The 17,816-nt window shown below is 37.7% G+C and overlaps 1 protein-coding gene across 2 annotated transcripts in view; it reads left to right on the forward strand.

Annotated features, from left to right (window-relative positions):
• Positions 1-1,872, forward strand: part of npr3 (natriuretic peptide receptor 3) — a 93,574-nt gene extending 91,702 nt beyond the window's left edge. For both annotated transcript variants that reach the window (XM_007542430.2, XM_016666281.1), the window contains one exon: positions 1,522-1,872. In XM_007542430.2, the coding sequence (XP_007542492.1) occupies positions 1,522-1,633 (112 nt within the window). In that variant the 3' untranslated portion in view covers positions 1,634-1,872. The remainder of the gene's footprint in view (positions 1-1,521) is intronic.
• The last annotated feature ends 15,944 nt before the right edge of the window (positions 1,873-17,816 follow it).

The raw sequence follows: 17,816 nt of genomic DNA on the forward strand, positions 1-17,816 counted from the left end.
AAAACTTTTTGTTTAAAAAAAAGAAATTACAATTCCAAAAATTTTGATTACAATTTTATTTTACTTAACCCTTAGGAGTCAGTGTTCTAAATGGCCGTTTGAGGTTAGTTTTTTTTTTTGTTTGTTTTTTTTTCATTGAATAATTGTGAAACAAATTTAACTTCATACTCTGCGAACCAGACCCTAAAATTAAAGTCTGGATTGAGTTTTTTTCCCTTCATTAATGACAAGCTTTTATTGGACAGGAGCAACTTGATTGATTATTGCATACATTATATCTATAGTGGTAATTCAGGGTGAGTTATTTTTAATTCTAAATTAATATCCTTGTTGGACTTTTATTTAAGTGCTATTCTCCTTCAAGATACATTTACCTAACGCTAGAATAAATACAATGTACATTATGCAGCAAAGGAAATTAGAAGACATTATGGAGATGATCAGTTTTGGACGGGAGATGTGCCCCCTATTGCATAAGCAATATTGAAGACTGACTGCTATCATTAACGATACAGGGAAGAAGTTTTTTAGTTATCTGACTTTGCTAGCAAAGTAGTTAGCTAACAGCTAGCTATTAGCACAACAACAACAGCCTAATGTCTGTATGATAAAAATACTGAATTGATAGATAAGAACAGTTTTTCCTCACCTGGCTGTCTCCTCCACTCAGTAGTTCTTCAGAGAAAGGCAGACGCAGAGGCCTATCAGTGTCTGTTGTATTTCATTACCTCTCTGCTTAAACCGCTGAAGCAGAAACGATACTTCAACGTTTTCCGTCATCTGACAAGTAGCAAGTCTACTCCACTTTATTCACCAAAAACCTTTTTTTTTAATTCACCAAAACCTGTTCTGCTATCTGGAATGTTCACTACGTTGAGCTCCGCAGCTGGCCGCCTTATCTCACTGCACGAGAAGCAACTGCGTCGTGCGTCACGGGCAAAAGGTCAAAGGTAACAAGGTGACCGGAGGGCTTATTATGTTGTACAAAAAAAACCCTAACAAAAAAACAAATAATTTTAGTACATATTTTAGTACATATCAGTGAAATCTTTTCTTTCCAGGCAGCATTTTGAAACAGTGATCCGCGCTTTTATTTCGACTCGATTGGATTACTGTAACTCACTTTATCTGGGAGTCAGTCAGTTGAGTTCCTGTCGACTTTTGACAGGAACTCGAAAGAGAGAGCAAGTGACCCCTGTCCTGGCCTCACTTTACTGGCTCCCTGTATATTTTAGGATTCATTTTAAAATTTCAACTTTTTAAATTATGTCTTCAATTTGTTGTGCTAAGTGCAAAGCAGACAAGTTACACACCTTGTGTGTTTGACTGATTTTATAAAAGCACAGCATTGCACCCCTTTGTTTTTAAACACTCTGTGGGCAGTGGCATCTCAAACATAGACCAACTGAAGCAAAAGCTTGTGACTTTAGCTTGAAAAAATGTAACGTATTTCACTGCATCATAGTTAAACCAGCATAGAAACATAATAAATAATCAAATTTGCTTTGCCTGGTTTTGCAGAAAAAACTACAGGATAACTATTCAGCGGCGTACACGTGTTGAAGAGCCTGAATCCATGAAGCACCATCAGTTACGAGAGGACTCCATAAGATCAAACTTCTCAGCAGCTTAATCCACATTAAGGATGAGTTCCTGACAGATTATACATGTGAATGTGGATAAAGTTTTTACTGTATTTTTCAGTGATTCCATATCCACTGCAATTTGACATTTCTTGTTGTATTTAGGGCAGATTTACTTCTTAGAACCTGGGTCTGTTTTAACAGGTACACACCCCAGTCACCTTAGACCAGTGTTTCCCAACCCTGGTCCTCAAAACTCACTGCCCTGCATGTTTTAGGTATTTCCTTGCTTCAGTCCAGCTGATTTCAATCGATGACTGATTAACAGGCGTTTGTTGAACTGCAATCAGCTGAATCAGGCACATTAAAGCAGGGAAACCTCTAAACCATGTAGGACAGTGTGCCTTGAGGACCAGGGTTGGGAAACACTGCCTTAGACTTTCCTTAAACACACAAAGATGAAGTTTACTGGTGAATTGAAGAATGCTCTATGAAAAAAAGGTTTTCCTTTTGTGTGTGTGTGTGTGTGTGTGTGTGTGTGTGTGTGTGTGTGTGTGTGTGTGTGCGTGTGCGCGTGTGTGTGTTTTCCACTGCTCAGGTTTTCAGTTTATGATCTTATTATAATTTCTTTCTCTCTCTTATTCTGGTGTATTGGTCCTGAAATATATTTTATAATACACAGATTTATCCTCTTCAAATTGACTGTTTATTAAATTAAAATTACACTGTCTGTTTCAAACTACAAAATATCTATATTTATTTATTTATTTATAGTAAAACTGTATTGGAACTAACTTGGTTACTTTATTGTCATAAAGCAAGGAACAAGGAATTTCTTTTCTTTTTTTCTTTTTTTTTTTTGCTTTGCTGATTCAACAGTTAGACAGATGTCCTAAATTACAGATACAGCAAACAAAGATTGCCATTCTAGAAGTAAAAATTTAGGAAATTGTGGTTTGTACAAAGAAAAAATTATGCAGTCGTTGTGCAGCCTCACAGTAAGAGTGCTTTTTGCTTCAATTTCGGAGACTGATTTTAAGTCACAAATAATAAACTTGTGGCTCAAAAATGTGGTGAAAAAAGGCTAAATGATGGAGGAATGGTACAAGAAATCAAATATAGTATTTTGTATAAAACAGTGTATTGTGTATTGCACAGATTTTCTTTGTATAAGAAGTGGTTTGCAAAGTATTCTTACCCCTTGAACTTTTCCATATTTTGTCACATTACAACTACAAACATAAATATAGTTCATAAACTTATAAATGATTCAAGACATTTTTTTACAAATAAAAAACTGAAAAGTGTGATATGCAAAAGTTTCAGTGCTCCTGAGTCAATACTTTGTGGAACCACCTTTTGCTGCTAATACGGCAGAAAGTATTTTAGGGTTTGTCTCTACCAGCTTTGCTCATTCTTTTTTGCAAATAAGTTCCAGGTCAGTCAGATTAGATGAAGAATGTTTGTGAACAGCAGTTTTCAGATCTTTCCACAGATTGTCGATTGAGTTTAGGTCTAGACTTTGACCTTTGCCATTCTAACATGCATATGTTTTGTTTTAAATACTTCCATAGCCCTGGCTTTACGTTTACAAACCTCCACCCGAATCTCAAATCTACGTAAGTACATTGCTATCACGCAGGGGAAAAAAATTTGAGCGCTATCACGTTATAACGTGATACGCATCTTGTAAAAACATGATAGTTATCTTGTTAAAACGTGACACTTATCTTGTATAAACGTGATAATTTTATGTCCAGGAAGTGGCGGTGATATGCTAGGCTAGTACAGTGGCTAACAAGAACTGGTCAAGTTTTCCTTCATGTTTGGTCTGAAACATGGAGAGATACGGTCCAGAATCTGTCCAGGGTAGGAGTGGCTGACTGGACTACAGACTGATGGACATACTGTACAGGTCCTTCTCAAAAAATTAGCATACTGAGATAAAGTTCATTATTTTCCATAATGTAATGATAAAAATTAAACTGTCATATATTTTAGATTCATTGCACACCAACTGAAATATTTCTGGTCTTTTATTGTTTTAATACTGATGATTTTGGCATACAGCTCATGAAAACCCAAAATCCCTGTCTCAAAAAATTTGCATATCATGAAAAGGTTCTCTGAACGAGCAATTAACCTCATCATCTGAATCGACAAAGTAACTCTAAACACCTGCAAAAGATTCCTGAGGCTTTTAAAAACTCCCAGCCTGGTTCATTACTCAAAACCGGAATCATGGGTAAGACTGCCGACCTGACTGCTGTCCAGAAGGCCATCATTGACGCCCTCAAGCAAGAGGGTAAGACACAGAAAGAAATTTCTGAACAAATAGGCTGTTCCCAGAGTGCTGTATCAAGGCACCTCAGTGGGAAGTCTGTGGGAAGGAAAAAGTGTGGCAGAAAATGCTGCACAACGAGAAGAGGTGACCGGACCCTGAGGAAGATTGTGGAGAAGGGCCGATTCCAGACCTTGGGGGACCTCCGGAAGCAGTGGACTGAGTCTGGAGTAGAAACATCCACAGGTGTGTGCAGGAAATGGGCTACAGGTCAAGCCACTTTTGAACCAGAAACAGCGGCAGAAGCGCCTGATCTGGGCTACAGAGAAGCAGCACTGGACTGTTGCTCAGTGGTCCAAAGTACTTTTTTCTGATGAAAGAAAATTTTGCATGTCATTCGGAAATCAAGGTGCCAGAGTCTGGAGGAAGACTGGGGAGAAGGAAATGCCAAAAATCCAGAAGTCCAGTGTCAAGTACCCACAGTCAGTGATGGTCTGGGGACCCATGTCAGCTGCTGGTGTTGGTCCACTGTGTTTTATCAAGGGCAGGATCAATGCAGCAGCTATCAGGAGATTTTGGAGCACTTCATGCTTCCATCTGCTGAAAAGCTTTATGGAGATGAAGATTCATTTTTCAGCACAACCTGGCACCTGATCAGAGTGCCAGAACCAATGGTAAATGGTTTACTGGCCATGGTATTACTGTGCTCAATTGGCCTGCCAACTCTCCTGACCTGAACCCCATAGAAAATCTGTGGTATATTGTGAAGAGAAAATTGAGAGATCCAACACTCTGGATGAGCTTAAGGCCGCTATCGAAGCATCCTGGGCCTCCATAACACCTCAGCAGTGCCACAGGCTGATTGCCTCGATGCTACGCGGCATTGAAGGCTGCAAAAGGATTCCTGGCCAAGTGTTGAGTGCATAACTTAACATAATTATTTGAAGGTTAACTTTTTTGGTATTAAAACACATTTCTTTTATTGGTTGGTTGAAATATGCTAATTTTTTGAGACAGGAATATTGGGTTTTCATGAGCTGTATGCCAAAATCATCAGTATTAAAACAATAAAAGACCAGAAATATTTCAGCTGGTGTGCAATGAATCTAAAATATATGACAGTTTAATTTTTATCATTACATTATGGAAAATAATGAACTTTATCACAATATGCTAATTTTTTTAGAAGGACCTGTATATGGGATGGACCTAGGCTGTCATAATTTAACAAAAAAAAATATTATAATATATCGACCGCGACAGCCCATTTGTTGATTTCACTGATGACATTGAGCTTATCCAATGAAATCCCTTAGTCCCCTGCCCCCAACTCCTCTCTAAGGTTATAAATAGCACCATTTCAGCTAAGTGAGCGGATACGAGATGGGGAGTATCAGAAAAACTATAACAAAAGCTAAAAAGCGCGTAAACCCATTCAGAAAAATGTGTCAAACTAACCAATATGTTAATTACCACACAGAAGGTATTACTACAAGGTGGGGAAGGAAAGAAACTAATGTGAGAGGGGATGAGGGGGCATATAAAATACAGTAGTTTCCCAGAAAAAAACGGGAGACTTGATAGGTATGGGGATAACACAGGAATGATGATGGCTCATGGAATTAATAATGAACACGTTCTGAGATATTTTTAATAAGAAGAATAATTGTGAATTTCAATAGAAAACGTAATAAGTAAGGAACAACAAATAGAACAATTAGAAAACAGCTATTGATAACACTTTAAAAATGTTTAAAAGTAACTAGACACATCTTCAGTAAATACTGTCTGGGGGAGTAGTAGGCAAAATGTGGAAATGTTCAACATAGGAAATGATTGCAAGAACGTTGTGTAGTTAAATTTACTGTTAGTAATTACTACAACTGAACTTATTGCACTACACCTCTGTTATGGTATCCATAGTTTATTCTAATTAGTCTGTATACGTACATATGTATGATAAACTTATTGTCAGTAAACTGGTTTCCATAGAGTTAAGAATAAATCATGTATTTTATGTCATTTGCTTGTACTGGTGGGGTTTGTAATTGAAAGAAAAAAACAGTGACTGGTGTCTGGTGTTTACTAGCCACTCATACATTTGTATGAGTGGCTAGTAAAAATGTTTTAATTTCCACTACAGCAATACCAAAAAGAAGTTCTCTATGGGGGAATTTTTCTGACATAATTCGAGAGCACACATTTTCATTTTGAAAGCAGGACTTCATGTCTTTCTTCTCAAAATTTGTAATGTTCTCTTCACACTCTTGCAGAATTATCTGCTTGCTTATGAAACATTCTCTGCTTGCTTTTGGAACCGCCTTTTGGCACCGTCGCCTGGCAACCTCTCAGCCAATAGAATGAAAGTGTTGTACTGGGTGCATTTTTTTTTTCATTCTAGTGGTGTGCCTATGTGGCTACTACCAATTTTAGCAATTTGCTACAATCGGATGCAGGTTGTAGGAATGTAAGGAGTTGTTTGGGTGAACAAACGCCTGCCTAAAATCAGAAGGTTGTTAACGATCAGTAGCACACTGATGGCGGATGTAATATGGAGCAAAATTGTTTCTTCCTACATCCTCTGGGTGGCGCAGATTGCTTTGCTACAATCGATAGTAGCCACACAGGCACACCCGCTAGTAGGAAACAAAATGCACCCAGTACAACACTTTCATTCTTTTGGCTGAGAAGTTGCCAGGCAACGGTGCATTTTTTTTGTTCCAGAAGCAGCAGAGAATCTAAGCAGAGACTATATCTGAGCATGAGAAGTTTTGAGTACAAGCATTACAAGTTTTAAAAAGAAAGACATGAAGTCCTGCTTTCAAAATGAAAATGTAAGCAAAAGTATTAAAAGTTTTGAGAACAAAGGACATGAAATCCTCCTTTCAGACTGACATGTGTAGTCTTGGATTATGGCAGAAAGATTCACCCATAGTTCTCTGATTTACATTGTTATTTGTGTCATAGCCTGCACTCCTTAACATGCAGCAGAACGCCTGCATGTCGCTTTTTCAAGTTTATTTTCCGGGCCTGATGGTTAGGGGTTTAAAAGAAATATTGCATCTCATAAGCTGGATGCAGCATACAACCCTTAGTTGCTGCTAATTCATTTCCTACTAAGTCAGGCTTGCCTGCCGTTTCTTCAAGGATTTTTGGCAAGAGCTGGCACAAAGCTCTAATTATAGTAATTTTCATAATTCAGTTGTTCTTTGTATTAAATAAAATCTTAAGTAAAAGCCTGAATGTACCTTTAAACAATTATCTTTACACTTTTCACGCAGATTGAAAATCACAAAATCAAATTACCTTTTCCACAAAATAACAAGCAAATTAAAGCTGCAACCGGTGTTGGAGGCCCTCGCAGGGAAGTGCACAGAAGGCCTCGTGGCAACTGCGGGGGTTCCAGCAAAGCCAAGCTCTCGCACAGTTCCTGCAGCTGTCCGCCAGGCGACACACACTGACATCTTCCGCAGCGCTCCCTGACGATGCACAACCGCAGTCGAAATGAATTGCAATTTCAAGCTATTGGGCTCTTTAGAGGCTAACAAAGGTCAAGCCCATAACAAGTTTGCTGCAAATAGGATAATGCATGTATGATTTAGAGAAGTTTTTCTTCCAACAGAAAGAAAGACTGTTCTAATTGCTCTAACTGCTCCTTCCAAATGGTGACTTCCTGTTGGAAGGGGGCAGGGCTAAAGTGATGTCATCAATTGTCCATTTGAATGTGATGAGCTCCGGTGTGTGATGATACAAATGAAGTTTGATGCAGCTGGGAGCTTATATGGGGAAGTTATTCCATCTTGATGTTTCATGGAGCGTTTGGTGCAGCTGGAATCTAGAGCCAAATGTATGGCGGCAGCAAGACCTGTGACCTCACCACGCCACCATGCCCTCCTCTGAAAACTCTGGGCGTTTTAAAGCAAGTGAGACCAACTTGTCATCTGTCATCTGACTCAAGATCATCTTGATTAGGTCAAGAGAGCCAGAGATGTAGCTTTCCAAGTAAAAAAGTCACTTCCTGTTCTGAGGGGGCGTACGTCAAGTTTGCCACTCTGCTACGCCCCCTGAACATATACAAAAAGTAATTTTTTTGATACCTTTTAAAGCCCCATGCCTTAACTGAATTCTGACCAAGAATGAAACTGATAGGTCTAAATCTCAAGGAGGAGTTTGTCAAAGTTCGATGTGAGTAAAAATGAAAAATGACCAAAATTTGATCTTTGACCCAAAATGTCAGCCTTCCTGTGCATTTCAGAGGGTACCTCCAAGAGACTTTTTTTTCTTGATTTGGGGGATCTACCTACGTACTGAGTTTCAGACCTCTACGACCTATGGTTTCTCCCAATCACTTTAGGGGGCGCTGTAGAGCAGTTTGGCCACGCCCGCTTGCTATTCCACTGGAATCCAAAAATTTTCCTCGGGGGACAATTTTGGGTCAAGTTTGGTGAGTTTTTGAATATGTTAAAGGCCCCAGAAGGCTGTGTAAAGTGGCAGAAAAATAAAAAAAAGAAGAAATCCTGCGATTACAATAGGCCTTCATCAGCACTTCACTGCTCGGGCCTAATGACACATCTGTTCACAATGTTGTTAAATGGAAAAACAGAAAGAGCAAGTGGATGTGAAAGCAGTCACTTGTAGTACATAGTTACCAGATGTTTTATAACATCTGGTAACTAGCACTTTTTCAACTGGTTAAATCCAGTTTAGCATTGGGTTTACAATATATGTAGACTAGTAATGTGCATTTGTGCACATTACTACAAGTTTGATAGTAATGTGCATTCTCAGAATTAGGAATTGCTGCAAAGTGTACCACTCATGCATGCTGATCCAGGAGAAGGAATCCTAAAAGTAAGTAAACCATTCTGTGAGATTTTATTTTTATTTTTTTTGCAAATTTGATAGTAATTTGAACTGTACTGCATTGTTTGATAACTAGGCTAATTTGGAATGCATGTATATTTGGATGTGTCTGAATGATTGAATTGACTTCCTTTCTCTAAATGTGTTTTGAAAAAAAATTATTTGTAAAAGACATTTGCAGATGACATTATTTGTCCATTGGCACTATATAAAAATAAATTGGATTGACAGTGAGGTACTTCAACTGAGTTTTGTATCTAGCCTCAAAGGAGGATGTATTTAAACCCTGTTATCATTATTAGACATCTTTAAAAAATAATAACATTTGTAATTGTTTCAATAAGTTGTTTACATCCCTGCTGTTATTTGCAGTTTTTCAGTAAATGCTAGGTTTTTTATGCACAAACATACAAATTTTTTAATTATCCTACATGGTCCCAAATTTATTTTAATCTGAGAGTGCTATTTTTAATAACTGTGTTGTTGTTGTTTTTCATGTTGAAAATTTGACCTTTGTTATATTTTTACCATTGTGTGAATCATGCTTCCATTTACCTGTCACTTTGGCGCCAGTATATATATGAATTTCTCCAAAAAGGTACAATAAAAGACATTTTTGTTTTATTCTACGCTTTACTAAATGCTCAGCTACTCACCCAAGACAAGTGAAAGACATGTGCAGTAGACCTCAAGACCTGCGTTAAACATTGTGAGTCATAAAGGTTCAGAATTAAGTAACATGACAATGTTTTTTGTAACCATTACTAAAATATTTCAAATGCACTTTGTTACTCTCTACTTTTATCAATTAACTTAGTTAATTTTCTGAGTCATTATATTGAAAAAGCAAATTTGCTTGTCAACACTTTTCTGAAATATTTCTTGAAAACAAACCATGTTGAGTTTTGGAGAAATAGGTAAAGTTGAACTTGTACTGTTGCATGAGAGGAAAGCAGCATCCCCAGAGGATTTGGGGATATCTGATGTAAGACTGTTGTAAACATCACAAAAGGAAGTCACTCAATCTCAGTTTTAACAAAGAAAGCTGAGTACAGTCATTTCCTCACTACCGTGTTATGATGCTGATTTGGACATTATCCACATAGCCATCAACTGCTGATTTGCCTGACGTCAAAAACTTATCAGATCTCACACTGTTCATGGTCAAGCTGCAATGGAATGCATCCTCTTTCAGCTTGGGGAAAAATGGCTTCCTTCCGTCTTTGCTTTACTCTTCCTTTCTCTAAGTCCTTTACATACCTTAGTGTTTCATACCTTCATTCTGCCTATCCCAACATGCCTTGATAGGTTTGTTCATAAATTTGAGCATTGATAAGGCAGATATGACAAATTCTTATCTTGCTTCTATAGTTATAAAAAAAAATACTGATATTGCAAGCTTTAATCAGCAAACTAGACCTGTGGTCATTAATCACTGTAGGCGTATGTCACAACATGTTGTTGTAATCTTTTGTGCTTTGATCAACCCAGCAATCCTGTTTATATTCACCAAATGATGTTAAATCAATTTAAAACAAAGGAAACCTTTGATGAAGCCAAACTAATGGAAAACAGACATCTGCCTCTGCTTGTTGCAATGAGAGGACACTAAGAGGAAAAAACAAACTGGATGAAAGAAAAAGAGACAACAAAAACCAATAAACAGTTCTCAGGCCAGTAACTACAGAGTACACAAGCTGCTCTGGAGCCAGAGGTACCTGATAGAAGATATAGAGAAAGACAAACATAAACAAGAGAAAACACTTGTCATGCAATCAAAATATCAAAAGGTGCAGGAGACAGCTGGTGAAAATGTAGACAATCAAAAAGCCCTACTGAGAGAAACCACTTGTGTTTGGCATTCATGAGAGTTTTCTAATTGTAGAAAACATATCTGTAAGGTTAATAAGCTACTTTAAATTGCTCTCTCATATGCATTCTGTGTTACCATCTGATGGACTAGTGAACTATTGCAGGGTGTGCCTTATTGCTCACCCAATGCCTGCTGGATATATACAACCTTACTGGTTTAGTATCTAATAGCAACAGTGATAAAGAAGGAAGGGGATAAAAGATGATCATCTGATGAGCAGAATCAGCCAAAGTCTTGGATCTTAGACAATACAGTCAGAGGTAAGAGCTTTATTCAAGCTTCAGAAAATTTAGATATCTATTTAAGTTCCCCTTCAGAGTATACATAGTGCCCCCCCCCCCAAATAAAAACATAAGAGAACATACCATACTAGCTGATTTCAGAAGTAACCCTAACCTTTTCCCTGGCGACCCTACAGGGATAAGCAGGTATAGACAATTGATCATTTTTGTGGCATTTATGATATTCCATCCTCCAACAGTTGGCTTCAGGTAATTAGAAAGGAGTTGGGCCTGAAAGTGAGATAGTTTAATTGATCAAAAAGGTTGTTGATTATTGGGCAACTGCCCCTATGATGCTCTAAGTGCCCATTTTGAGTCTCTTTTTTTCCCTTTTTCAATAATTTATTGATTTTTATTTTATTTTTTATCTAGAAGGGCACAAACAGGCTTCAAAAATAGTATTTAACTAAAAATAACAATTTAGCTAAATAAACGAGTCTCTCTACCCTTGGTCTAATAATGACTGAACCAATTCTCAGTGCCCTTGCCTCTATATGTTGCTAAGACACCGGGGCCATAGTGAGGATGAGGGAGGCAGAACTCTATCAAATTATGGGCAAGAATATATTTTTTCCAACATACACTTGTTTGTGAATAAAACCATAGGTCTGGTGTGGAAGTTAGAAAAACCATTTCTATTTATTTTTGTAATTCTCATAATAGCAGGAAAGCCCCTTCCTCGCACCCCAACGCAAAGATGATTAGTCTGCAGAGAACACTTCTGACTTTAATTTTATCAGGCTGCCCCAGTGCTGGACTAAATGCCCAGTTTGCTGCAGGCAGCCTGAGTCGGTCCCACTGCTGTGGGTCAGAATCAGGTATCCTGATATAGAGAAACGGTACCATGACTATCACCGTTACGCACCTCAAAGCCCTGGTACCACCTGCTCACTGTTCGCTTTCTGCTTCACCAAGGATTAACTTAACTAGGTAGGTTCACATCACTGTTGATAGATCGGGGAAAAAAACAAGAAGTCTGGGCAACCAAAACAGCCTCTGTGGCCCAACAGTCACAAAACAGAAAAGCCTCATACTCTGTCCCTAGTAGTGCCTCATAAATTAAATGTCCCTATTGGCCTCTCACATCCAGGAGAGAAGTGCACAGTGCAGGGGAACAGCTCTAACTCAGGGCCAGCCCCAGGGCCTTTATGGGGCCTTAGGCAGAATCTGATTTAGAGCAGAACATCAGCATCACTAGCAGTGATTAAATATAGATTTAGTGAACTCTGTGATAGTGGGGCCAGGTTCATTGGCCAGCTTAAAATCAATCATTGGTTATTGGGTATTATTACTGTGAAGTATCTGTGAACAAACCCAGCTCAAATACAAAGATTACAGATAGCATAAGACTGTAGCCAATAGACCTTCAGTAGAAGCTTGATAGATTTTTCAAGGCAGACCTATGAAGACACTGTCACAGTAATCGACTGACCTTAAATGTGTGTATGTTTCTCAAGATCTTCTAGAATGAAAATCTAATGAAAATAATTTATCTCTCAACCTTAAAATTCTAGATCTCTCTGAGGTGTTAAAATCGTAAAATTATATAGTTAACCCCTCTGAGCTTTTTTTCCGATCTTTAGAGCAATCTGCAGCCAAGTTTCTATGGAGGCTAAACAGTCAGATATTATTTGGGTTTATTTAGTAAAATAGCAGCAAATTTGCTTATTTCATAACTTCATAACCAGCAACCTTCTCTCCTATGGTCTGTTTAAAAACTACAGTCTCAGATCAACACAGTCCTTCAGCTCTGTCAGCAGAAGAAACCCTTCAGCAACATTATACCTATCGGGGAAAACAGACTACATTTGCTTTGCATTGTCCACACATGATGACAATGATATAATATGATCCAGTTAAATATTAGATTCTTGATTAATATGGGTAGTTGCTATGTTGATGTATGGTGTTTTAAGATCTTGTTTAATGTGCCCCTTTTTAACTTTGAGCCCCTTCCTCTTTAAAAGTCTCTGCACGGCCCTGCCCAAATGGAAGTATAGAAACATGCGAAAATTGAATTGGGCATAATAGTGGACTTTAAGGGGGAATTCATTAAGCTTTTATCTTTAGAACTTAATTGAACTCTTTAAAAAATATCAGGATGTTTAATAAAAAGGAAAGGTATTGCTGACTTCCTGCACCTTCTGTGCCATCCTCAATATTTGCTCTGATCAGATGGTGTAATTTTAAAATAACACTTTTGCAAAAGACAAACCATTCCATTTCCCTTGTCAAGAAAACTGGCATGAACTTGTGAGATCTCTCTAGGTACACGCAGAAAGCAGGGTAAAGGCCTGAGGAATAACAGTGATCTTGTATATTGATTTAAGGATGATTAAAGAAAAGAAATACAAAATACATATGTGTGTAATAGTTGGAATGATTGAGGTTTTGTGATTACGATGTCTGTAATGAATAATTGAAATATATAATCTGTATTCTGTATTCATGATCTGTAATAACAGTGACAACTTGATTGTTGTATGATTTCAGATAATGACAAAACAAGTTGATTATGTTTCATGATACATTATAAGAGGACTGTAGGTTTGAGTACATGAGAAGGAAAAAAGGACTGTGTCACAGGCAGTATACTGAGCATTCAGATGTGCAGACTCTGAGTAAAGTTCACATCGTCATGCCTACTAGGAATAAAACTTTTTCCAACCCAGTAACTATTTGAACAAAATTGACTGCATAATGGTGGGCTGTCTTGTAGGGAGGGGATGTTGAGGATTTGTTGACATTTCCCAGACACTTGCTGCTGTGTGTTCTGTATGTGTCTCTAAAAAGATTGACACTCAACAAAGCCATTCTCTGTGGAAATTAAATTTAATTGTCATTGTTAACTTGTGCTTGACTGCTCTGCTCATAGGCGTAAATCCCGGGAAGGAAGAAGAGCGGGAGTATGCCTTTATTTCTTATCTTCTTCAATGTAGAGCCTTTAAAACCACAAAATAAAATCTGAATATTTTTCTAGAAAAACTCTGGTACTGACCTTGAAATTTAAGTTATGATACTTGTATTGAGAACCACTGCAATAAATCAATATTTATGAGGAATTGCATTAAGTAGAGTTACTTATTAAAACTTTTTATTTAGAGCCTTAAGTTTTTGTAAAGGTGTAGCAGTGATTAGATCGGTGACACTGAATCAAACTCATATCTAAGCAGCATTTGAATCTTAGTTTGACTTCTGTGGGTCTCAACAGGTTAACTGAGAAAAACACTTTTGTTATTCATTGCTACTTACTCGTCATTTTTGATGATGCACCTTGAACACACACAAAAAATTAAACCACATTTTACATTACATTTTACTGTAACTTTGCTGACCACCCCAAAATTGCTCTTAAAAAATTTCCCTGTTTATGGTGCTGCCCAATTATGAGATGGGATTTACGCCCTTGGTTAAAGGGCCAGCATTATGTATTTTCCAGGCTCAGTACCATTTTATAGCACAATCTAGTAACTCTTTAGTTGCTATAAAAATGTTGTATATATCAAACATGACTTAAAATAAATTTGACTTTGAAGAAAGTACAAAATCTCTGAATCACCTGACGAGTATAAGGAAATACTTATACTCGTCGTCCGTTATATTCATAGATATGAATATAATGGAATTCTGAGCGACTAGGTTAGTAACTTGCTTTGGAAACTACGACATAAGAATTTTGAGCTTGGATATAAGCCTGGAAAACTGTTAGTGCTACAACTTAAGGGTGCCCAAGCCACAAGATCAATTTATAGCATCAAGTCAAAAACTGGTACTCTCTTAACCAACCCTCCTGACATAAATCGCAGATTCAGAGAGTTCTACGCCAAGCTGTATTCTTCAGAGAATAATACAACACAATCTAATTTTAATGATTTCTTTGAATCCCTCCTGCTGTCTAAACTGAATAAATCTGACAGGGACTATCTTGAGTCTGACTTGACGTTTCAAGAGTTCAGAGACGCTATAAAGTCCCTTCCATATGGGAAACTTGCCTGACCTGACAGCTTTTGTGATTATCGCAAGATAATCACAAAAATTAGACTGAATAAATGCTTAGCATCTTTTATCCATCCTGATCAAACAGGGTTTATCCCTGGCAGACTATCTTTTATTCAATGTATGACAATTACTTAATACTGTATAACTTGACCATAAAAATACCAATGTCTTTATTCTGGCCATTCATGCACATAAAGCCTTTGACCAGGTCGAATGCCCGTATATGTTTGAATCATTGTGCAGGTTTAGGTTCGGCGAGACTTTCATCTCCTGGGTGAAACCAATATATCAAGAACCCATGTGCTCCGTCCTGACAAATAATGATCGGTCAGCTCCATTTCGCCTGCAGCGCTCAGTTCAGCAGGGCTGCCCGCTGTCATCAGCGCTTTTTGCTATTGCACTGGAGTCACTTGCTGTGGCAATCAGGGAGCACCCGCACGTTGAAGGCCTTCGAGTCGAACAAGTTGAAACACTTGTTAGTTTATACGCCGATGACGTGACATTTACATGACAGTAAAATCTGTTCCTTTCCTCCTCAGCTTGATTGCATCTTTTGGTAAAATTTCCAGGTATACAATCAATTGGTCAAAGAGTGAGTTGATGCCTCTTTCCAATATGTACCCATCTGGATTTTTACAAAAAGTCCCATTCAAAGTGGTTGAGAGCCATCTTACCTATCTAGGTCTTACTACACCCAAAGACCCAAAACTTATATTCAAACTAAACTTTGCAGAGTTTATATCAGGATTAAAGCAAAATATTGAGTACTAAAAAACTTTTGCCCCCGTCAAACGCATTAATTCAATTAAAATGATCTCCCTACCTAGGTTCTTGTATTTATGTCAAAATCTTCCTATTTATCTTACAGCAGCCTTCTTTAAAGACTTGGACTCGACGATTTAAACCTACATATGGAATGGGAAAAATACTAGGATTTCTAAAGTGCATTTACAGAAGCCGAGGGAGGAAAGAGGGTGGGGCCTACCTGTATTTAAACACTATTATTGGGCTGCCAACATCAGAGCACTAATGTTCTGGCAGCAGGGGTTCCCAGGTAACCCAGCTGGTGAATACAGTAATTCCTCCCTACCAGCTATGTTGTTTGCCAGCCTTGAAAAACCAGAAGTCTATCGAAATTTGGACGGACAGATGGATCTCCCTCCAACTTCTAGTGAGGAGTTGAAGAGTTTCAACTGTTGAAGAGTTTCAACTTTCAATATAACTGGTTGGTAACACTTTGACGGGGTGTGAATAAGACTGGCATGACACTGTCATAAACATGACATAACATCTGTCATGAATATGAGTAAGTCTTTGTGAATATTTATGACTGTTCTCATAAAGTGTCATTTGGTAAATCAAGATACTTTTAATACAAAGTTGACATTATTCAAAATGTCTTTGTTATGACAACTTGACATTAACCAAGAATCATCATATGTCATAAATATGTCATAATAGTAGTCATAATGATTTAAATGTTACACTATCAAAAGTTTTAACAAAACATCAATTAATATTTCCACTACCTGAAATAAAGCAAAACAAGTAGGACCATAGGACCAACAATAAAGATTTCATTAAGCTTTATTACACTTTCAAATGATTTAATAAGAGTCATTAACAATTTCTTTTACATCAAGTAGAACAAGTAGCACCAGTTATGAATGTCATTAAGTGTTATTACAGTGTCATTAATATTAACTTTTACATAAAGTAAAGTGAAACAAGTAGCAACAATTATAAAGATGTCATTTATATTTCAAGCGAAGTGATACACACTGAACTACTTATAACTACCATAGCTGTAGAACAAACTCATTGTACATTGGAATAAAACAAAAGATTACTTATTCTTCAAACAGAGGGTCAACGTCTGTAACTCTGAAACACTGATTGAAAAACTAAAACAGAATTATTTATTCTTTAACTTAAGAAAATAAGTTCTTTCAACAGCCATCTCCTTCGTTATAGCCTTCCTGTAATGCTCTGAAAACAGGAGATCTTCTTCTTGTCTTCATTTCCTGGCAGCAGCTCTTTGAAGGTGTCAGAAATGCTCAGAAATTATAGCTGTTCTTGTAATAGTTAATCATGGTGAAAGCCTTTTCATGAATTCAAACTTAGTGAATCTCTTCTGGACATTCTCATAGGGTGCGTTCACACTGCAGCCTGAAGTGACCCAATTCTGATTTTTTTTGACGTAATGCGACCTGTATCCGATCTTTTCATGGCAGTGTGAACAGCACAGGTCTGATTCTTTTTCGAATGTGACCCATATCCGATACGTATCCGATTCAAATGCGACCTAACGTTCAGGTCACATTCATCCAAACTGAACGTCACTGATACTCAACAAATCTCCCTATTCTCCATCCTGATACTCGCAAGCGGGAAAAAAAACAACAACCATGACGGACAATATGAGGATTAAGTTAATATATTACTCCGACTGAGCAACAACTTCAAATGTGTAAGCTATGCGCCACCATTAGCCTCAATGTTTACTTCCGCAAACACTGAGCACTTCTTTTTATGGCAGTTGGCAGAACACTGAGAACGTTGCTATTGCACCCTCTAGAGCGCATGTGGGATACTTTCAGGTTGTTTGCCCGTTCACACTGTAGAATGCATACAGGTCGCATTTACTGGCAGTGTGAACGGCCCTGGCAAAAAAAATCGGAATTGCCAAAAAATCAGAATTGGGTCACTTCAGGCTGCAGTGTGAACGCACCCATAGTCGGTGATGACTCAATTGATTGAGGTCACTTAAAAGAAAAGAACAAAAACAAAAAACAATGTCATCATAATTTAGTATTTATTTAAATACCATCCCAAAAATGTCCCTTGCTGCACACTGTCAGAATGGTAGACTGGCAGGCAAATGTCTAGTTAACATGACTGGTTGTTATAAAGTGCAATACAATTATTTCTTAATA

Source organism: Poecilia formosa, unplaced genomic scaffold (assembly GCF_000485575.1).
Source record: "Poecilia formosa unplaced genomic scaffold, Poecilia_formosa-5.1.2 Scaffold692, whole genome shotgun sequence".
Lineage (NCBI taxonomy): Eukaryota > Metazoa > Chordata > Actinopteri > Cyprinodontiformes > Poeciliidae > Poecilia > Poecilia formosa.